Here is a 19,534-nt window from a genome sequence, read left to right as displayed (position 1 = left end):
ACGCTCCAAATGGCGTTCAAACTTTAGATCACTCTCAGTTGTTTTCGTTTCTTAGATTAGTACATGAGGCGCCTGCTTTCTCAACGGGTTTTTTGAGGACATTGTGGCTGGCAGACTGTATAATAAAACCATCTGTAGGCCTTCAGACAAGACAATCAGAGACAGAAATAATGGTCAAGTGATATATAGTAGACCTTCTGAGAAAATTGCAGCTGAGAACATTTCAGGCACAGCCTGCTTTCGTAGTATGTTGCCTTCTCACTCATGTTATTGACTACAAATAAGTGACAGTAATTTAAGAAGATGGTTACACTTCCAATGTCGAAAATATTTTTGTTTCAAATCAGGGTCAGAATGTGCTCCAACTAGGCTTCCCTTCGTCTTTTCAGTGAGCATCCACGCTGAATTCCAACCCCTGTGTATAGCCTATTTATCCCGTGGACCAGTATAAGGTTTAGGCGCACATTAAACACGGTAACAACAAATGGTTAAAATAACCAACAGCTATTCACGAGGGGCTATGAACCACGCCGTAAGAAGCGTGTTGGTCTTTACGCCTAGTTAACAGCGCCCTGACATTCTAGTGGAAATCAAGAAGAAATGGGCATGGGCGGGACATGTAGTGCGAAGAGAGGATAACCGATGGTCGCTTAGGGTAACAAACTGGATTCCAAGGGAAGGAAAGCGTAGCAGGGGGCGGCAGAAATTTAGGCGGGTGGATGAGGTTAAGAAGTTCAGAGGAATCAAGTGGATGCAGCTAGCACAGAACCGTGTTAATTGGAGAAATATGGGAGAGGCCTTCGCCCTGCAGTGGGTATAATCAGGCTGATGATGATGATGAATAGCGCCCTTAATTAACAAATCTGAGCATATAGAAACAGTCACTATATTTTAAACTTTGATGATGACGCTCATGGAAGGAATATTGATTTTTTTTTTATTGCTTCGCTTCGGGTCCTTGTAATTTATTTTCAGAACTTCTGAAAACAACAAAAGGCAACTCGACCCGTCTGTTTACTGTCACGAGCCGCTGGAGGAGATGCAGAAGCAGCAGAACCTTGACTGATCCACCCATCCCCCTCTGTGGGTATGTGTCATAAGGTATTTGGACAACAACAACAACAACAACAACAACAACAACAACAACAACAACAACAACAACAACAACAACAACAACAACAACAACAACAACAACAACAACAACAACAACAAGCAATCGATCCGCATGATTGGATAGGTACATGTTTCAAAAAGCCAAGAAGAAGAAGAAGAAGATGACGATGGCAGGAAAGAAGCAGGACGCTGCTCTCGCCTCCAAATCTTCCAGCAAGTCCCACAAAACGAACGTTCGTTCCATCGGGAGAAAGAGACACGAGCCCAGGACCGCGCTGCACGGGACCCACCAGGCGAAAAATGCGAGTGACAAACACGCGTTACCGGATGCTGATAAGGTGAGGTTCGCGAGAGCGATTCAGCTATGGACCTTCAGAAGGCTCTCTTGGGTATACTTCGGGGAAAACGTGTCAAGCGTACACTTCCACTCGCTGATATCAAAACCATGCACATGTTTTATCTCTGTGTACAATCCTAAAACAATATTACATCAGGTAGTACCAACCACACCGTACAATTCGAAGTGTTTGCAAACGCACTGAAGATGAACTGTTACCTTTCACGACCGACGAGTTTAGGGGCGGGAATAATTGTGTTACTAAACATGCTCGGTGGTTTAGTGTAAATATGCGTCGATATCGTGACATCCTGCACCCGCAATACTACTTGGAAATGGAAAAGAGATGGATAAACTTTGTCGATTATGTTGCTTTAAACATCGCTTTGTCTATTTCGGTAGCGATAGAAGGCCACGCACCACCAGAAAGCCAAGTCATCGGCCCATATATATGCAGCGAAGCCTACCGAAAAGCCGAATCAATCAGATCGCAGCTCAGTCTGGACAGAAAGGGGATAATTTCTATCATTTATAGACCTCACGCCGAAAAAAAACCTTTGTTTGACAGCATTGTCTAGTTTGATTTCGTAACAACGAACAATGATTTTTAAACGGTCGCAGTAAAAATATTATGGTTCCCTCAGTCGTTCACAAACATAACTTGCAGTGCGGGTGGTATATTGGCTTCTCGTAAATAAAACTGCCGGATTATTAACTAAAATATTAAGTGCGCATCAAAGGAAAGGCCGATTGAAAGCAGGCTCTCCTATAAAATTCGTATGGCTCATAGTAAGATGGGCAAGAAGTCCACCTGCACTGCGGAATAAATGAGTGATTAATGAGGAGCAAGTGGCGTCGCACCAGATCAGAGTAATCATGTAAAAATTGCATCGCATGAACATAAGGTAAGCGACGGACGTACAGTCTTAGTCAAAAATATACAGTACAAGGTTTTTGCTTCTAAGCCGCATAACGGGGCTCAGTACGCATCTGCACCGTTCGAGATCTAGTAGACGATAACTCTAGTCCCCATTCTTCTCTATGCTTACCTATATATTCCAGTATTGCTTCCAGGGGCTTAGTTAGAGTGCTTAGAAGCGAACCTCTTGGGCTGCATATTTTTGACAAAGGCTGTACGTGAACTTCGTGTCGGATTCCTGATCAGTAGGTATGTAGATGGCGATATAGAGTTCTATAACAGCAACGAGAAGGCGGCATTTATAGTAGTTAAGTTTAACAAGATGTGCAAATTGAATGTGGTACTGGTCTATGCGCCTACATCCAATTATGACAACCAGATAGTTTAAACTTCCCTCAATGGCCTTGGAACAGAAATGAGGAAAATAAAAACCTAGTATTCTGTACTGATGCGCACCTTCTTTACCATGATAGGCCAGATGTAGGCAAGAGACCAGGCAGTGGGCGACTATGGCGACTATGGCACAAGCTTCTGAACCTGAGGCTACAAAGCTGAAACAGGACTTGGAGCTGTGGCTTAACTCGACAACTTTGAACGCTAGAACTTTATCCAGTGAGGCTAGCCTAGCAATTCTGCTTGAGGAAGTACTAGGAATTTAGTGAGGCTAGGACAGTAACATCAGCAAGAGGGCAGTAGATATGGTAATTAAGTTTAGTGTGATGTACAAATTGAATGGGGTACTGGCTTATGCGTCGGCATCCGGTTATGGTGACCAGATAGTTTCAACATACTTCATCGACATTCAAATAGAAACGAGAAAAGCAAAAGAACAATACTCTGCACTGATGCGCGGCTTCTGTACTAAAGCAGGCCAGGTACAGGCAGGAGACCAGGCTGTGGGCGACTATGGCGCATGCTTTACGAATGGTATGACGGAGTAACCAGCGTAGCATCATGACGACGATGAAGTAACTGTGCACGAGCAACTGGGTAGTTTTGGCTCAGCTTTCTCGTTGTGGACACGAAAAGTGGTCACCCTAGGACATCCCTGTGTGAGATATATAAAGTTTTCAAGAATTGTTGACTCAGCAATATTTATTTATTGTTGACTAGGAAAAATGCTACTCGTGCCAGTGATGCGAATCTTTAATTTTTCGCAGGCGGAGACTCCTGCTGACCTTGAGCGTCTCGAGCAGGCCCTCGAGGACACTCTCGGCGGTGATGAAGCCTTCAAAACTGCGGCAGATCGTAGTCCATCAATTTCGAGAGTGAGTGAACCTTGTCTTTTAAATTAAACAAGGCTTATGAATGTCCTACTCTGCAGGCAATATCTAGCTTTCTTGCTGTAATTTGTGCATGGTTGCGAGAGGATATAAAGGACATGTAAATAGAAATGTCACTGAGATGTTGCTAATTCGAGGCTATAAACAGTACTTGGTAAAGGAAACTGCGGGAGTGTGCTAGGGGGAGTGAGAGTGGGGAGGACCATAATTTTTAATGGATTCACGAAAACTTCGAAGGGTTCAAAAAAGATCATTCAAAGCAACTTCGCACAAGTATTTGCGAGCTTGCGCAAGCTTTTACGACACCCTTCGTTGTAACTTCCGTCCAGTACAGAACGTCAGGAAAGGAAGTGCGGGGGGTTGTAGGTTCATCGTTTTTCACAGAACTCCATTGTGTATTGTGTAAGTGGTATCTACTTCGTGGTCACAAATATCTTGAAGTCTTCGTAAACTTAATATCGTTCTCAAAACTATACTCCAGATCGAAAAGCCAGTCGGCCAAGGGCGACTTAGCCCCAGCGCTGCAAGCGCAGTATCAAAGCAAAACAGCAAGCGGCTAACGGCAAAAGCACACCGCAAGCATTCTGATCCGGTAAGTGCCATTATTCCCCATTGTTCCAATGATGTTATTGCATCCTAAAGTGCAATTCTCTGCTTACAATTGCCTGAGCTTCTTGGGAAACTCATGAATGTGAAATAATTTACGCCTTGTCTAGTAGATATCTGTGAGATTTGAAAATTTTAATCACAGAAAGAGATGGTTTAATATTTTGCAGCGATCGAGTGCTGAGGAGCAACACAACTGCGCACGTTAATGAACTTGGCTTGGAGAAAATCCTTTTTTTTTTTTTAATTCAAGGGCTATCTCTCATTCATATTATTATGTGGTATCGGTAGGCACCAAACGAGAAGACAGGTGCATTGCACTGAAATCAACCTTTTTTTAGACTGACTTGTGCCCGCAAGAGAAGTAAGCCATTCGGCGGCAGCGATAGCAGCAAACGTGTTCGCTGGTCGTAGAACTGGGAACCAGTAATTTAAAGGCTTTGCAGAAACATATCGATGAAACCACGAACTGTGACTAACATAACCCGGAACATTGTAGAAGCACACGTGCGTGGCTGGAATCTTTCGAGATACATCTCCACGCATTTTCCGCGACGAAGGAAATGATAAAGCGGCGTTTCGCGACAACGAGCGTGAATAAAGAGTACATAATTGATTCGTACGATACAATCAGTGATTAGGTCGCATGCCAGCGGATGTTGCAAAAAATAAAAATAAAATAAACACACTTCAAATAGGGCTTAAAATCCTTCGCGCCAATATTCAATCGTTAGAAACCTGCGAAAGTGCTAAAAAAAAAGGAAGTTGATAGTTGCGCAATATGTGCATCGCGTTTGTCAGAGTTTTCTTCTTGCGCTTGTCTCTGACGGCTCTGAAAAACTGCACTGCGTGCCGTTTACCAAAACCTTAGGATCATGGCGCTCCCGCTACAAACTATTTGTCAGCAAGAACAAAATTATTTTCTTATTTCAACATGTGACCTAGATATGATGATGAAAAAAAGAAACCTGCAACTACGCCTCTAATACACGTATGCGCTTTATTTTCCTGCTCACATAGGCAAGGTCGAGCACCAGACTCGAGGCTTTGTGCAAGAAATCTTTTCAGAAATCTTGGACGCTTTTTTATTCAGTTGGCTTATCTATTTGGTCAACTTCGTTTGCCTTCGAGCCAGGGTTAGCGTAACTACTGCGTTTTGCTTAATAAATGCCGTACATAAGCCTACAACTAGAGAGCAAAGCTTTGGAGTACTCGCTAATCGTGCAAAACCACGAGTGGTGCAACTAATGTATATATAGCCTGTTCGTATCACGTGTCTAATCCAAACTTTGCGTTGAAAACAGCAGCAGTTCTGGGGAAGTCCGTGGTGTTTTGCTGAACGAACTATTTAAGACGCGTTCACTGATGACCCGAAAACGTACTGTGGCAGGGGCTGGATTTGTATATATACTCCAGAACCACGGAACGAAATATGAAACAAGGGGCTTAGGCGGGCATGGCATGGCGGCACAGGCACGTGGAAATGGTACACAGCGAGAGGCCATACAGACAGAGCTCTTGTTAGTCAGCGCACTGTCTCGGTTGCGCTCTGTTGCTCTGTGTCAGTACATTTACTCTATCCCTTGCCCCATTGGGTTGTGTTGTCAATATGGGACGCCAAATGGGGCTTAGGACATCACTTGAGAACGGGTGTATAGTACTTCGGTAGTGATAATGTCACCTAACGAGGTCACTAACTCGTGACCTCAGAATATTTTTATTAAAACCTTCTTTGAGAGATCGTCCACGTACGCAGGAAAGAAAGGTCCAGACCCGATATCCTCGAAACTCCTCACCCAAAAATGTCCCTGGAGAACAAATGGACGATTTGAGCAGACAACACCGGGAACACCTAACCACTGAGGTACGAGAAATTATGGAGACACTTAAGCTCCGCCTTTAGGAGTATGATACGACTGTGATAATGGCTATACCGCCTGCCAGCTCCCCTTGCGTACCCTCGTTCGCGTACCTGCACTTTGCTACTCGCTTATTCTCTTCGTGCATCTATTATCCCGTACACACTCATTGGCATGAATACGTAAGCCTCCACACTATGTGAAAGACCAATCGATATGTATATAAAGACCCGCTTTAACCTAGCCGTGTTAACGTACATTCTTTGTCAAAAGTGTAGAGTCTGCTTTTGAACTACTTCGTGCGGCGTGTAATGCATTTCCAGTGTTCTGAATATCTTAATGGTAAGAAGATTTCTTGCCCTACGCTCTCTAATGGGAATGACCTCCACTATTGCTAAATCAGCACAACTACACGGTGCAGAAGCAGACTCCATGGGCTCTGCACTTTTGACAAAGACTGTACCTGCGTGGCCTAAGAGTGACATGTCTGAGTCGAGATCCAACGGTCTCGCAAGGTTAGGTTTCCACCTCACACTCCAATCTCAAAGGAGAAGTGCAACATGACGAACACTATAAAAAAAAAAAGCGTGATTTGGCAGCGCATGCCAACTAGGTCATGACATATGGTCTCATTCATGACGTCCCACAACCCACCGCCGGCCAACCACTACCCGGCCATGTCACCTGCCAACTACCTCCTGCTAGAGGCGTGCCGATGATTTTTTATTCACAGCGCCGACGCCTGCACCCGATTTCTGCAGAACGACGCCTTATCGATGTAAAACAGTATAGTACAATAAGGAATCCGGGGGTGTGGCTGGAATGTGCAAGAGCCACGAGGAACGTTGGTAGACTGAGTAGCAGTAAGTGGTTATTTATTAGCAATAAAAACTGGAAAGAAAAAAATGTCTGCCAACCCCGTTATCTTCTATCTAATATCTGAAGCACCTGAACTAGTTAGGGCGGCGTAAATGCAGGGATAGTAAGAAGCGCTAGAGGAAGTCAAAGTGGTGAGAGACAGGTAGAAAGAACAAGTCGTCAAAATAAGATAAAAATGAGATATAGGCGGTAAAAAGGAAGACTGAGAAAATCGAATTTTTCGAAGAAGAAAAAAGTACGCTTTAGTGGCTTTAACTTACAGAATAATCTTGCGTCAACCGACGTCTTGCAAGGGTCGAAACAGTATGCTTGCATTGCTTATTTTAAACAGGCCTTTATCCACATAGTGTTCCCTGCTAAAGCATTGGTTATGTGCTGCAGCCGATCTCCAGCTCGTCTCTGTCTTCTATGCTGTCCTGCGTTCTCTGAGGCCGGTATGTTTTACTACACACTAAACTTCTCGCACTGCTTATGTCAGTTATATACTTACGTTCATGTTTAGCTCTGCCATGTGGCAAGATTGACGACATCATGACGGACTTCAATCATAGAGGTCTATTGGCGAACACCAGAACGGACTGCGGTTGAAACCATTATGAATGCAACTTAAGAAGTAGAGAAAACGCAGGGCATAGCTGACAAAAAAAAAAAAAAAAGATTTATATTCGTATTCATCTTCACTGCGTACTCTGTGCTTGCTGTAATATAGCTACTACTCGCTATGCATGTGATGGGAAAACTTTGAATAGCCTTTTATTGCAGCTCAACTTATAAGATTTCATGTTACATTTCGATGCATATAGAACAAGACTAGCAGCCACAAGCCATCGACGACGACTTCGAGCAGGACGGTGGCAAAATTGAAGAAGCTGAATCTTAAGCAAGGAGTCGATAAGGCAAGTGAAATGAAGCAGCTTTCTTTTCTGGACATTCAAATTATGCGATCATCTGCAGCGTGGATTGCAAATAACAGGTACTTTCGAGGCAACCCGAATCACTGAGCTTATGTGATATTTGCATGCTCAGTTTCTCTGTTCTTTTCCGTACAGCCTGCTGTTGCATATAAAGTAGTACATTTTCCTTGGATACGTACCTGCTGAATATATACCTGCAAAGCACTCATTTTCAGATTTTACTGCGCGTCGTTAGAGTACAGATTTTTATTCGTGCATGCATGTTTTTACAAAATTGGGGCTGAAAAGCAACATAACGCAAGCAGTAGCTGGTGTTTCAGTTAGAGCAGACCACCTTCATTTGTGACCGATTGCAGGCAGTCGCGGATGTGTCCGCACTTTTCGCTGGAAAGCAAAAAGGAAAAAATAAGCACCTCTGCGTCAGTTACTGAACTGTTCGCTTTTGTAATTAAGCTGCACCCAGTCGAAAAAAACTGCAGAACTGTGTCAAAAATACGACAAAATATCCTGTAGTTCTGTCCTAACCATAAGATTTTTCTGTAGTTCTGTAGTTTTTCTGCCGCATATTTTTGTTGTCTGTAGTTCTGTAGCACTTTCCTGTTGTAACTACAGAAATTTCTGATGTTACGACAGAATGTTTTGTTGTCACAACAGGTTTCCCGTCAAAAACTGCACAGACATTCTGTCGTAACATCAGAAAATTTGCTGTAGTTTTTTTCCGACTGGGCATCATTTATAATTGTCGAATTAAAGTAATATCATAATGGTAAGATGTAAAACACCTGGCCTCGCTTCCAAAGATGTTGGCGTAAAAATGACTGTTTTCAATACAGAGAGCACCTGAACGCAAACCGGGAGAGAGAAGCAGTAGTCCCGATCAACAGAAACCACTGCACAAGAAATATTTGCAAGGGAACACAACAGCTTCGAAGAGCCCGCATAATGAAGACATCGCTAAGGCAAGCGTCATATTCGTCTAACTCTTTCTCTACCCGGGAAAAAAAAAACGGCCTTATATTGTGGGTTTCGTTAAAATACTTTGTTCTAAGAAATATGAGTTCCGGCATTCTAAAAAAGATACATCGAAATGAAGCCAGCTGAAGATATCATTTATTAATATAAGCTCTATAGCGGTATTCATAGTGTCACATTTATTTGCGCAATCAAGATTTCTGTATAAAATTTGAACAAACAGTAGTTCCAAAGATACGCTAGTATAAAAGAAATAAACAGTTTAAGGAAACTTTAAAATATTCAAGATGTCTGCCTCTCCATCCGCAAATCTTTCTGAGAAAAAAAAAAAGCAACATATAATACAGTTTTTCATTTTGGAAGGAGTTACTCTGAGCGGAACAAGATGATTTAGTGGAAAGCGAGCACCGCGTATTGCAATGCGTCCTTTTCTGGGGTACCTTTTCACTTACAGGTCCCTCGAGAAGTGCGAAAGAAAAACCGGAAGATGCCGCCGAACTCCAAGGAGACAATAGCCGCCAAAGGAAGAAAAGTCGATGAGGAGCCGCAAACTGAACGCACGTCCAGCAAGGACGCCCATTCACCTTTGAGAACCAAGAACTTGGAAAGCATGCGAAATGCTATTTTTAAAATGTCTCATAGGCGGGGAGGGATAGATGGAATACTCACTCCTAAGGAAGGCGCCAGCACTCCAGGTGAGTACTGCGTTCATGTACGAAGGGTGTTCGTCCAGTGTGTATTTTCAAGGGGAAAGCCTTTCTAGCCTTGTGGTGAAAATTTCGTGTCCGCGAGATTCCGCGAGATGCGTCTGCCAGGCACATCTCGCAATAGGTTTTGACTTTATATAGGGTATATAAGTTGGTTCGCAATAAGCACGTCGCAAAAGGTATGACGTAGCCATCAGTACTTGCGTGCTGGCTAGTTGGTTAGATGACTCTGAAGACTCTGGCGCTGCATAGTTACGCACAACACAACACACACACACACACACACACACACACACACACACACACACACACACACACACACACACACACACACACACACACACACACACACACACACACACACACACACACACACACACACACACACACACACACACACACACACACACACACACACACACACACACACACACACACACACACACACACACACACACACACACACACACACACACACACACACACACACACACACACACACACACACACACACACACACACACACACACACACACACACACACACACACACACACACACACACACACACACACACACACACACACACACACACACACACACACACACACACACACACACACACACACACACACACACACACACACACACACACACACACACACACACACACACACACACACACACACACACACACACACACACACACACACACACACACACACACACACACACACACACACACACACACACACACACACACACACACACACACACACACACACACACACACACACACACACACACACACACACACACACACACACACACACACACACACACACACACACACACACACACACACACACACACACACACACACACACACACACACACACACACACACACACACACACACACACACACACACACACACACACACACACACACACACACACACACACACACACACACACACACACACACACACACACACACACACACACACACACACACACACACACACACACACACACACACACACAAGAGATTACAGTAAGACGTTCAGATCGATGATGCGCTCACTACCAACTGGCTGTTATTTGGGACACGAAGAAGAAGAAAGCATCACAAAAAGACGTAAGGGTACAATAAGAAGAAGAAAACAGAAGATTCAGGAAAAATGTGAAGAGAAAGTTTGAAGGAAAAATAAAACGAAAATAATGGCAAATTGCGTCTATCTTCTTGTATTGTCCGAACGAAGCAGTATCACTTCCTTCCGCTTGAGCGCCACGATGGCACTTCTTCAACCGAAATCATCTTAAATGCTTCGATAATCTTTCTTTTCAAAGTGTCTTTTGCGCAAGCCAGCACCTTAGTTTCGGTGAACCTTGCTACACAATGGTGACCCTTCGAGTCCTGTTGAGCGTCTTCCGTTCGACAACGAGACCAATGTCTTTTTGTGATGCTTTCTTCTTCGTATCCCAAATAACAGCCAGTTCGTAGTGAGCGCATCATCGGTGTGAACGTCTTGCTGTAATCTCTTGTGTGTGTGTTGTGTTTGTGTGTAACTATGCAGCGCCAGAGGTCTTCCATAATTTTTTCTTTTTGAGCAGTTAGGCTCAGTCACTATAAAAATCCCCACAGGGCCACGTGTAACTCAGATCGCTCACGCATATCAAGGAGAGCAGCCCTGAAATGCCGATGTCGCTGACGACGAGGTTAGAGACGAAATAAATTAAATTATAGCAAGAACACGAACACGCAAGATAGAAAAAAAAATGATGTAGGTAGACAGAAAACGTAGAAAAAACGTAGAAGAGAAAAAGAAAAAAAAAGGATTTCGCCATTAAGCTCTTAAGCGACTCCAGCTCAGAGCAATCGTGTAATTTTATTCTTCTCTACATAGCTTACGTTCTTCACATTCATTTCGTTTAGAGCGAGTCATCCAGTTGTCCAGATGTCTCGAACGTCGTCGTTGTATACTCAACCTCTCTTCGCACCCCTCTAATGTCTCCCTTGACAAAGCTTCCTGTCGTTTCCACCATTTAGCAACCCTGCAGTAGCCACAGGATTGGAGGAGGTCAGTTTACATCCCCATTCCAAAAAAAAAAAGGCAGTGCCAAAGATTGTTCCAACTACCGCACGATCGCGCTTATTTCGCATGCTAGCAAGGTGATGTTGAAAATCCTCCAAGGTAGGCTGCAGCAGTGTGTGGATCGGGAGCTTCCGGACGTGCAAGCTGGGTTTCGCAAGGGCAGAGGAACTAGAGACCAAACTGCCAACCTTCGCTGGGTCATGGAAAAATCAAGAGAGTTCCAGAAACCCATCTACTTCTGCTTTATTGATTATGCGAAAGCGTTTGACTGCGTAGATCACAGCAGATTGTGGCAAGCTCTCCAAGTGATTGGAGTTCCAATTCACCTCATCTGTCTCCTCAGGAACCTGTATGAAGGGCAAGAGGCCACAGTCAGAACTAGGCATGGTCTTACTGATTGGTTTCCGATTGAGAAAGGAGTGAGGCAAGGCTGCATACTGTCGCCCTGCCTATTTAACCTATATGCAGAGTGCATCATAAGGAAGGCCGGTCTGGACGAGTCTTCGGCTGGAGTGAAGATTGCTGGAAAACGTATCAACAACCTTAGATATGCGGATGATACCACTTTAATGGCAGAAAGTGAAGTGGAACTCAAGAGACTTCTGATGCGCGTACAAGAGGAGAGTGAGACGTTTGGGCTTAAACTGAACATTAGAAAGACAAAGATCATGGCGCCTTGCCCTATCAAGTCCTGGAGCATCAATGGACAAGAAGTGGAAGCTGTGACAGATTTTCTCTTCTTGGGCTCCAAGATTACCTCGGAAGGAGACTGCAGCCATGAAATTAGGAGACGCCTGCTTCTGGGAAAGAGAGCAATGGTTAGCCTTGACCGCCTAGTAAAGAGCAGAGACATTAGTCTGCCAACCAAGATCCGTATAACTCGTGCTATGGTCCTTCCAGTTGTGATGTATGGATGCGAGAGTTGGACTGTGAAAAATGCTGACCGCCGAAGAATTGACGCGTTTAAATTGTGGTGCTGGCGAAGACTCTTGAGAGTTCCTTGGACTGCCAGAAGATCAAATCAGTCGATATTGTGGACCATAAACCCTGACTGCTCATTGGAGGGTCAAATTCTAAAGTTAAAGCTCAGCTACTTTGGTCATCTGATGAGAAGAGAGGAGCCGCTGGAGAAAGATTTGATGTTGGGAAAGGTTGAGGGTCGCCGGAGAAGGGGTAGGCAGCGAACGCGATGGTTAGACGGCATCCTCGAGGCACTGCTGATGAAGTTATGTGATGTTAGGAAGATAGTGAGAGCGTGGCGTGACATGGTCCATAGGGTCACGAAGAGTCGGACACGACTGAACGACTGAACTGAACTGAGCTTATCGGTAGCAATTTAATCGTTACAACAATGCGATTGCGAAGCAGCAGCTATATGCAAGCAAGCAATTGGCAAGATGCTAACCCCGACGGACCTGGAAAGGCCACACCTTGCTGCATCTTAGGTTGAACGTGGTCGGTATCATCACGTCACAGTTGACATCACCACGGGGTCATGGTTACAACCTGAGAGTCAGTCCTATAAAATATACCGTGATGAATAAAGTGCTAAAGGTAAAGGTAAATGTTTAAGATCAAAGGTCAAAGGTCAGTGTGGATTGACAACAGATGATCATCACATTATACCAGATGAGTTAGGCTTATGCTAGGCATAGCGACGTTGTTGCTATCGCAACTAGGCGACACAAGATCCAATTATATTGCTCAGCTCAGTCTGCCGCATGATTTCTTTCACACTAAAATGGCAGAAATAACTCGGAGTATAGGAGGTGAAAATGTTTATTAAGCGATAACATTGTATGGGCAGTGTTCCTAGTCCTATAGGCTACTCGATTTGCCTGCTGTTCTTGCATCTGAGATGAAGTATTTCTGGCTCTTGAGGCATGAGCCCCAACAGAGGCCTAGACAGGGCTGCCGCTCCCCTGTCACTTTGATTTCCTCCGAAGGTTAACCAAAAAGTTAAAAAGCCCCCATATCATTTGAAATGAACCGGTCCTGTGCCAGCCACAGCAATCATATCCCCACAAACATTTTAATCCCACAAGCCCAGCTAACTTTCTGCCGTCGATGCTACGCTTGCCATCTGTTGAAATAAATTTATTCCAACCTATTGTCTTTAAGGGTAACAGACTTAAGTCTGTTACCCTTAAAGACAATAGGTTACGTTGGCTTCGCTTGACATATCCTGCCCATGCCCCTTTCTTTTACAGTTTTTGTCATCAATTGAACTCCCTCCGTTAACCTTAAATTTTTGACCCAATAAATGAGTAACAATAAGATAAAACTGTTGTGTTGCTTTCCTCTTCAGGGTACATAAAAAATGTCATTCCTGCTTTGGGTGTACCTGTCCAATACACTCCAAAACGATTCCTACAGTCGAAATTATTTCATTTTTTGTAGTCTAGATCTGCTTTCACTACTCGCCATAAGTAGATTCTATATTCCTTTACCTCTCCAGCGCTTCGTCATCTGTCGTAACCTGCCCTTATTATGTCATGTAGTTTCATAGAAGTCGTAAATATCTGAGCATGTCGATTAGCTAACGTGGAGAAATCACCGCTGGAGCCGACCTGCGACCTTTTCTTTTCTTTTTTTTTTTTTTTTGTCTAAGCAGTGGCAATATGGCCGGCCTTCAAGCTAGTAGTAGCTGAAATTCTCGGAACTTGGTGTGCCAAACACGTTTCACCTTTTGTTGCAGATAAAAGCAAGAACAAGAACCAGGTTCTGGACGACGACGACGACGACGACGACGAAGATGAGGTGCCTGAGCACATGTCGTTCCTTCTCGTGGCTGGAGGCGTCGTTGTGGCATTGGGCGTCCTCTTCCTTGGCGTCTGGACTTTCGGCGTCATCATCGGCAAGGCACTGCAAGCGTTGAACGGAACATTAACGTTCAAGAACCGACACTTCATCAGGGAACTGATGAAGGCCTGCACCTCTAAGGTTAGTACAATAGGGAAGGTGCAAGAACAAGAGGGAGACTCTTTTGGTAAGATCGGATAATATTGTCATGCGGCCGCACCTAACCAGAAATATGATTTTTGTGTATAATTTGCACAATGTCAAAGCGACGACTTATTTTGTACGACAACGCACGGTAGACTCGTCCCTGAAAGCAAGAGCGCGTATGGGCGCTCAGTAATAATATTTCAAATCAATCTCACTAAACGACCTTTATTTAACCATGTATTGAATTGGTGTAGGAATAAAGGTGCATTGGCGGTATGTTTGTGCGTGTGAATTCGTCGCGTTATGAGAGTCGACTGAACATGGCTTGATGGGCAGCCTTAGTTTGCAAGCCATGCGAATGTTCCACAAGGAGACGTCTAGAAAAGTCTCCTTGTCGAAACGTTGGCTTGGTTGGCGAACTGAAACTCCCCATCAACGCTTGGTAATTCTCTTTAATGCTGTGCAGACATCTTCTACCGCTCATTCTAATATGGCTGCATTGTGTCGTGTCTAAAAAATCAGCCAGACTCTTATAGGCTAAAGAAATTGGTCCGTCTTCGTCTTATCGCATATACTATTAAATTTACGGTCCTTGGCCCAGATTTAAGCGCAGGACAAAAACTAAATTGCCGCTGTTAGTTTCGAGCATCCTACAGAAGACACTAACGGAGGCTGTTAAAAGCTAATCGCGAATATTTTCAGCGACGTTGCTTCCGAATACAAATTTGAGGCATGAGGCAGGTACATGGGCCATGAATGTACGGAACTTTAGCTTTTCAAATGCTTCTTACCGAAGCGCGCAGCACGTTACTTTCATCGTTTCGTGATACGGCCTGTAATCGATTTTCAAACTCTTTGCCCGCAAGTTTACAAATCCATTTCCAGCGCTAATTTTCAATTTCACTAGAAAAATTCACTTTTTAAATTTTATGCTGTGTGTTGGGATCAGTCAATGTCGATGGTTTGGTATTCATTACTGGGTGCCCTATACATCGAAATAAATGGAAGGATGGTTCAAAGATTGTGCAGCTTCATTTGGACGTCAACAGCATTTCACTTAGTCCTTTACGTAATGCTTATTTACATCATGAGAGCAAATATCGAATAAGATTCGGACGTTATGTTTGCTTGAGACTTGATGTTGACACTGAATGTCCCCGGAAAGAAAGAGGCTGAAGGCGAAATGCAGACCTTCAGCAGCGGCTCTTAATTCTTCAAACAGTTTTTCGAAACAGAAAATGACACGGATGAAGAGACCAAGGGGCATACGCATCGCTTTAATGCATTTACTGTTGCAAACGCGCGAGCTTTTTGCATCACCCCAAGAATGTACGGCAAGCTGCGTAATATCTCCATATCGCCCAATGGCTGATGTATGAACCTGGGACCGTATTCCGAGTTTGCGTCTTTATCGAAGTATCGCTATCTCACGTGACCGCGAGTCATCTGATTGGTGGAAACCCCGGAATATGATGTGGCCACCTTTTCCGGTTCCGTATTGGCAACACCTGGTTCCGGTGTTTCGACCAATCAGGTGACTCGAGGTCACGTGAGATAGCGACACTTCGATAACGAAGCAAACTCGGAATACGGGCCCTGGAGTAGGTATGGGAAGTTATAAATGATGGAGATGCTGCCACCGGATACTAGGTTGGTGTGTGAACTTTGAAAATAGGTGTCGGAAAATATAGTCGATAAGGCAAAACCTAATGGGCATACGGACTGTAATATTCATTGTTAAGTCTGCAAGTTGATTAAAGCTTGACTGCTGCACCCAGGAATGCCGCGACGCCGTCTCTGCGCTTCACGACTCCGTACGTGTCCGTGGTGTCGATCCGTGCTCTGACTTCTACAACTTCGCGTGCGGCCTGTGGGACGTCCCGCAGCAGGGCCTCATCGGGGGCGGCAACCACTCGGGAACGTATCGTCACTGGCTGGAAGAGAACTATGTCGCCTCGGTCCACGCCATGATGCTACGCGTGCTCTCTGCCGCCGATAATCACAGCGATCATAGGGGCTACAATGCCTCTAGACAGGTACTCCTCAGCGAAGCGTCAAACACGGAGTGGCATTTCTTTGGGAGGATAGTGTGCATCAGCCTTCCGCGGATATGACATTCGGCGCTGCGGGCACTCGTCCTTCAATCACGTGCGCTGAACGTACATTCCCGGCCATAATAATACTGATAGAAACGATTGTCGCGCATATATTGTCTAGTGAATATTAGGAAGTACCTTATACGTACCTTAGCATGTGGAACAGGGGCATTTGTGTATGTACTAAAGTAACCATATTTTCTCACAGCATGCATGAGAAAAAGGTAAATACCAGAAGCGGGCTTTGCCATATTTTGGCCGCACCTTTGCCAGTATCGAAGGTGCATTCAAGCGTTCCTTTCACACTGAGAAGTGAAGAAATTTGAAATTTAGGAAATACAATGAACCCTTTGCAAATTAATCTGCAGTGTATCGTTATTTCTGTCTGAAAGAACAAATGAACGTTAAAATTTCAATTTAAATTCAAGAGGTCTAATTTCTATCGGTTGCATGCGTACCAATATAACCGGGGTTTCATGACCAGCAGCCGCCTAGGACTCACTAAAATGGTTTCCTTTCTCATAAATATCCTCAACAATCGAGCAATGCAACGGTGGAAGCTAACTGACTACATATTTCAGCGATATGCTTTGTGTTTATAGAACACGATATTAAAAACAAAACGCAGATGGTATAACTGCCTCTGCCTTTGGTTTACCTTGTGTCTAGACTGTGTTATTAGTTGTACGCCTACACCTAAGGAGACAAGGAGGCCAATGGTATTACCGCTTTAGATGTAACCCACTCATTGCTTTCTTCTTGATTTCGACTAGAGCATCTTCAACTCGTGTTTGCTTCTTAACCGATTCTGCTTTCATTTCTTTTAACGCTACGTCTATTATTTTTGTTTCCACAGCTCGCTGCGCTCTTCTGAATATAAGTTCAATCCTTTTTGGTTAGCTTCCACGTTAATTCCTCATGCACAATGCGTCAGCAGTGGTAAAATTCACCTGCGGTTTACTTTTGCTCTTGCGGAATGTCCTTAAAGTTTGGTATACACTTAAAGTGCCTGCCAAACGCACTCCACCCTAACATATCCTCCTTGTTTTTAGCTCTCGTGGTCTGAACTTGCTGCCACTATTAGCCCATAGGGTATGTAGTTCTTTCGAATGTGCGCTGCCTATCGCTAACCGTTGTTCAATTCCTAAACTATTAAACATTATTTTACAAATTTCACATTTTGTGTGCCCATGGCTTGCTATCTGGCTCTTGAATCACTCAGGGATTACGAGAAGACTTTGTACCGTAGTGGACCTGTGCAGATGATGATGGTGGTGGTGATGGTTGCTGTTATGGCGATGATGATGACCGTCTCAACAAACGGGTCTGATCACAGTTACGTTTCGTGTTTCGCCACCTTGAGTACTCGGAGGTCTGAAGTATTACTCATTTATTCCATTCATTTCTGAAATTACACTGTAAACATGCAGGCTGCCCGAGCCTACAACTCTTGCCTCACCTTCTTCACAAATGGGGCCACTCATGTGCATCTGGCTTCAATGTGGAAGGCTGCTGGAGTAGACCCTGCCGCCTGGATTCGAGCGGCGAACTTCTCGCAGCTCTTCGCCTATATAATTCAGACAGCCCTGGACAATCACCTCATGTCTGTTGTGCGCATTGACTATGATAAAACCGGTACAGTGCGTGTACATCCAGGCAAGCCCATCGAACAGAGCAGGTAAAAGAATTCGCTCTCACTTTAACTTTGCATTCGTTTTCTGCGTAAAATAATCCTGCTGTTTAGTTATAAAGAGGCGAGAGCAGGTTGTAAGCAAAACGAATATTTCTGTCTCTGCATCCTTATCGTGCCTACTTAATATATGAGCATGACTTGCGGGATAAGAGGAGCATTTTCATCGTTTTTAATAGTCCCTACAGGGCCTTATTTGGATGCCTGTCCCATTCGTAAATTTGCTTTTGGTGCCTAGGTAAAGAGACCTTTTTTTGGCCCGTTTATGGTTGGAAGGGGAGCTATACTCTTTCAATAGCTCCCTTCTGATTTCGACATCATAGGACCATACAGCCATCTCGTTCTCGGGCCCTTGGTAGAGAACACGTCTTCGTGTGCACCGTATTCGTGTTCACCTTATACCGACTTCAACAACGCCGAATAAATCGTCGAAGAGGCATGCTCATAGTAGAATGGACTCGTCATTTCTCTTGCTACACTGTGGATAGGGAAACTGGGTTTTGCCCAACATGCGGAAATCACGTTAGAGCATGATTTCAAAGTCCGTGAGCAGTGCCCACTTCGAGAAGGAACTCACGATTAACGGTGCTGACAGTTATAAAACGATGGCGTACCCTCCAATCCATCCATCCGGGTTTTCTTTCATGACAGAGAGAAGGCTTTCTTTTCACACAGTTTTCTTTTTACACATGCTAAGGACCAAACATTTATTAACGTTAAGAAACATGCCCCATTGGGTGCACCAATTAGAGAACTTCTGCAGATTACTGTTGAGCTTAATCTGGTCTACTGTGGAGTTAACTGTAGAGTTAAACTATTTGCAGTCATCTGCAAATAGTTTAACTTCGGGATCAGCTATATTCGTTAAGTCGTTTACATAAATCGAAAATAGGATAGGTCCCAGAACAGATTCTTGTGTGACACCAGATGAAAGCGGGAGTGAATCAGAGTACTCGCGGTCAACATTAGCATATTGAAATCTATCTTCTAAGTAGGCTTTAATAAGGTCAATACTCTTAGGATTTATTTCGGCAATATAAAGCTTTCTATGAGTTTAGTGTGCGGAAACCTATCAAAGGATTTGGCGAAATCTAGGAAAATAGATCCGTTTGT

The 19,534-nt window shown here is 44.1% G+C and overlaps 1 protein-coding gene across 1 annotated transcript in view; it reads left to right on the top strand.

The window, feature by feature from the left end:
- The first annotated feature begins 1,241 nt into the window (after positions 1-1,241).
- LOC146198741 (uncharacterized) overlaps positions 1,242-19,534 on the top strand; it is a 26,191-nt gene continuing 7,898 nt past the window's right edge. The window contains exons 1-6 of the mRNA XM_084591968.1: positions 1,242-1,451; positions 3,530-3,637; positions 9,337-9,577; positions 14,385-14,629; positions 16,414-16,671; positions 18,162-18,409. Coding sequence (XP_084448094.1) covers positions 1,242-1,451; positions 3,530-3,637; positions 9,337-9,577; positions 14,385-14,629; positions 16,414-16,671; positions 18,162-18,409 — 1,310 coding nt within the window. The remainder of the gene's footprint in view (positions 1,452-3,529; positions 3,638-9,336; positions 9,578-14,384; positions 14,630-16,413; positions 16,672-18,161; positions 18,410-19,534) is intronic.

This window comes from Amblyomma maculatum, chromosome 2 (genome assembly GCF_055883805.1).
Source record: "Amblyomma maculatum isolate TAMU_Amacu chromosome 2, ASM5588380v1, whole genome shotgun sequence".
In the NCBI taxonomy this organism is placed as follows: domain Eukaryota; kingdom Metazoa; phylum Arthropoda; class Arachnida; order Ixodida; family Ixodidae; genus Amblyomma; species Amblyomma maculatum.
The sequence above is the reverse complement of the archived record's forward strand: the minus strand, read 5'-3'. Positions and strand labels throughout refer to the sequence as shown.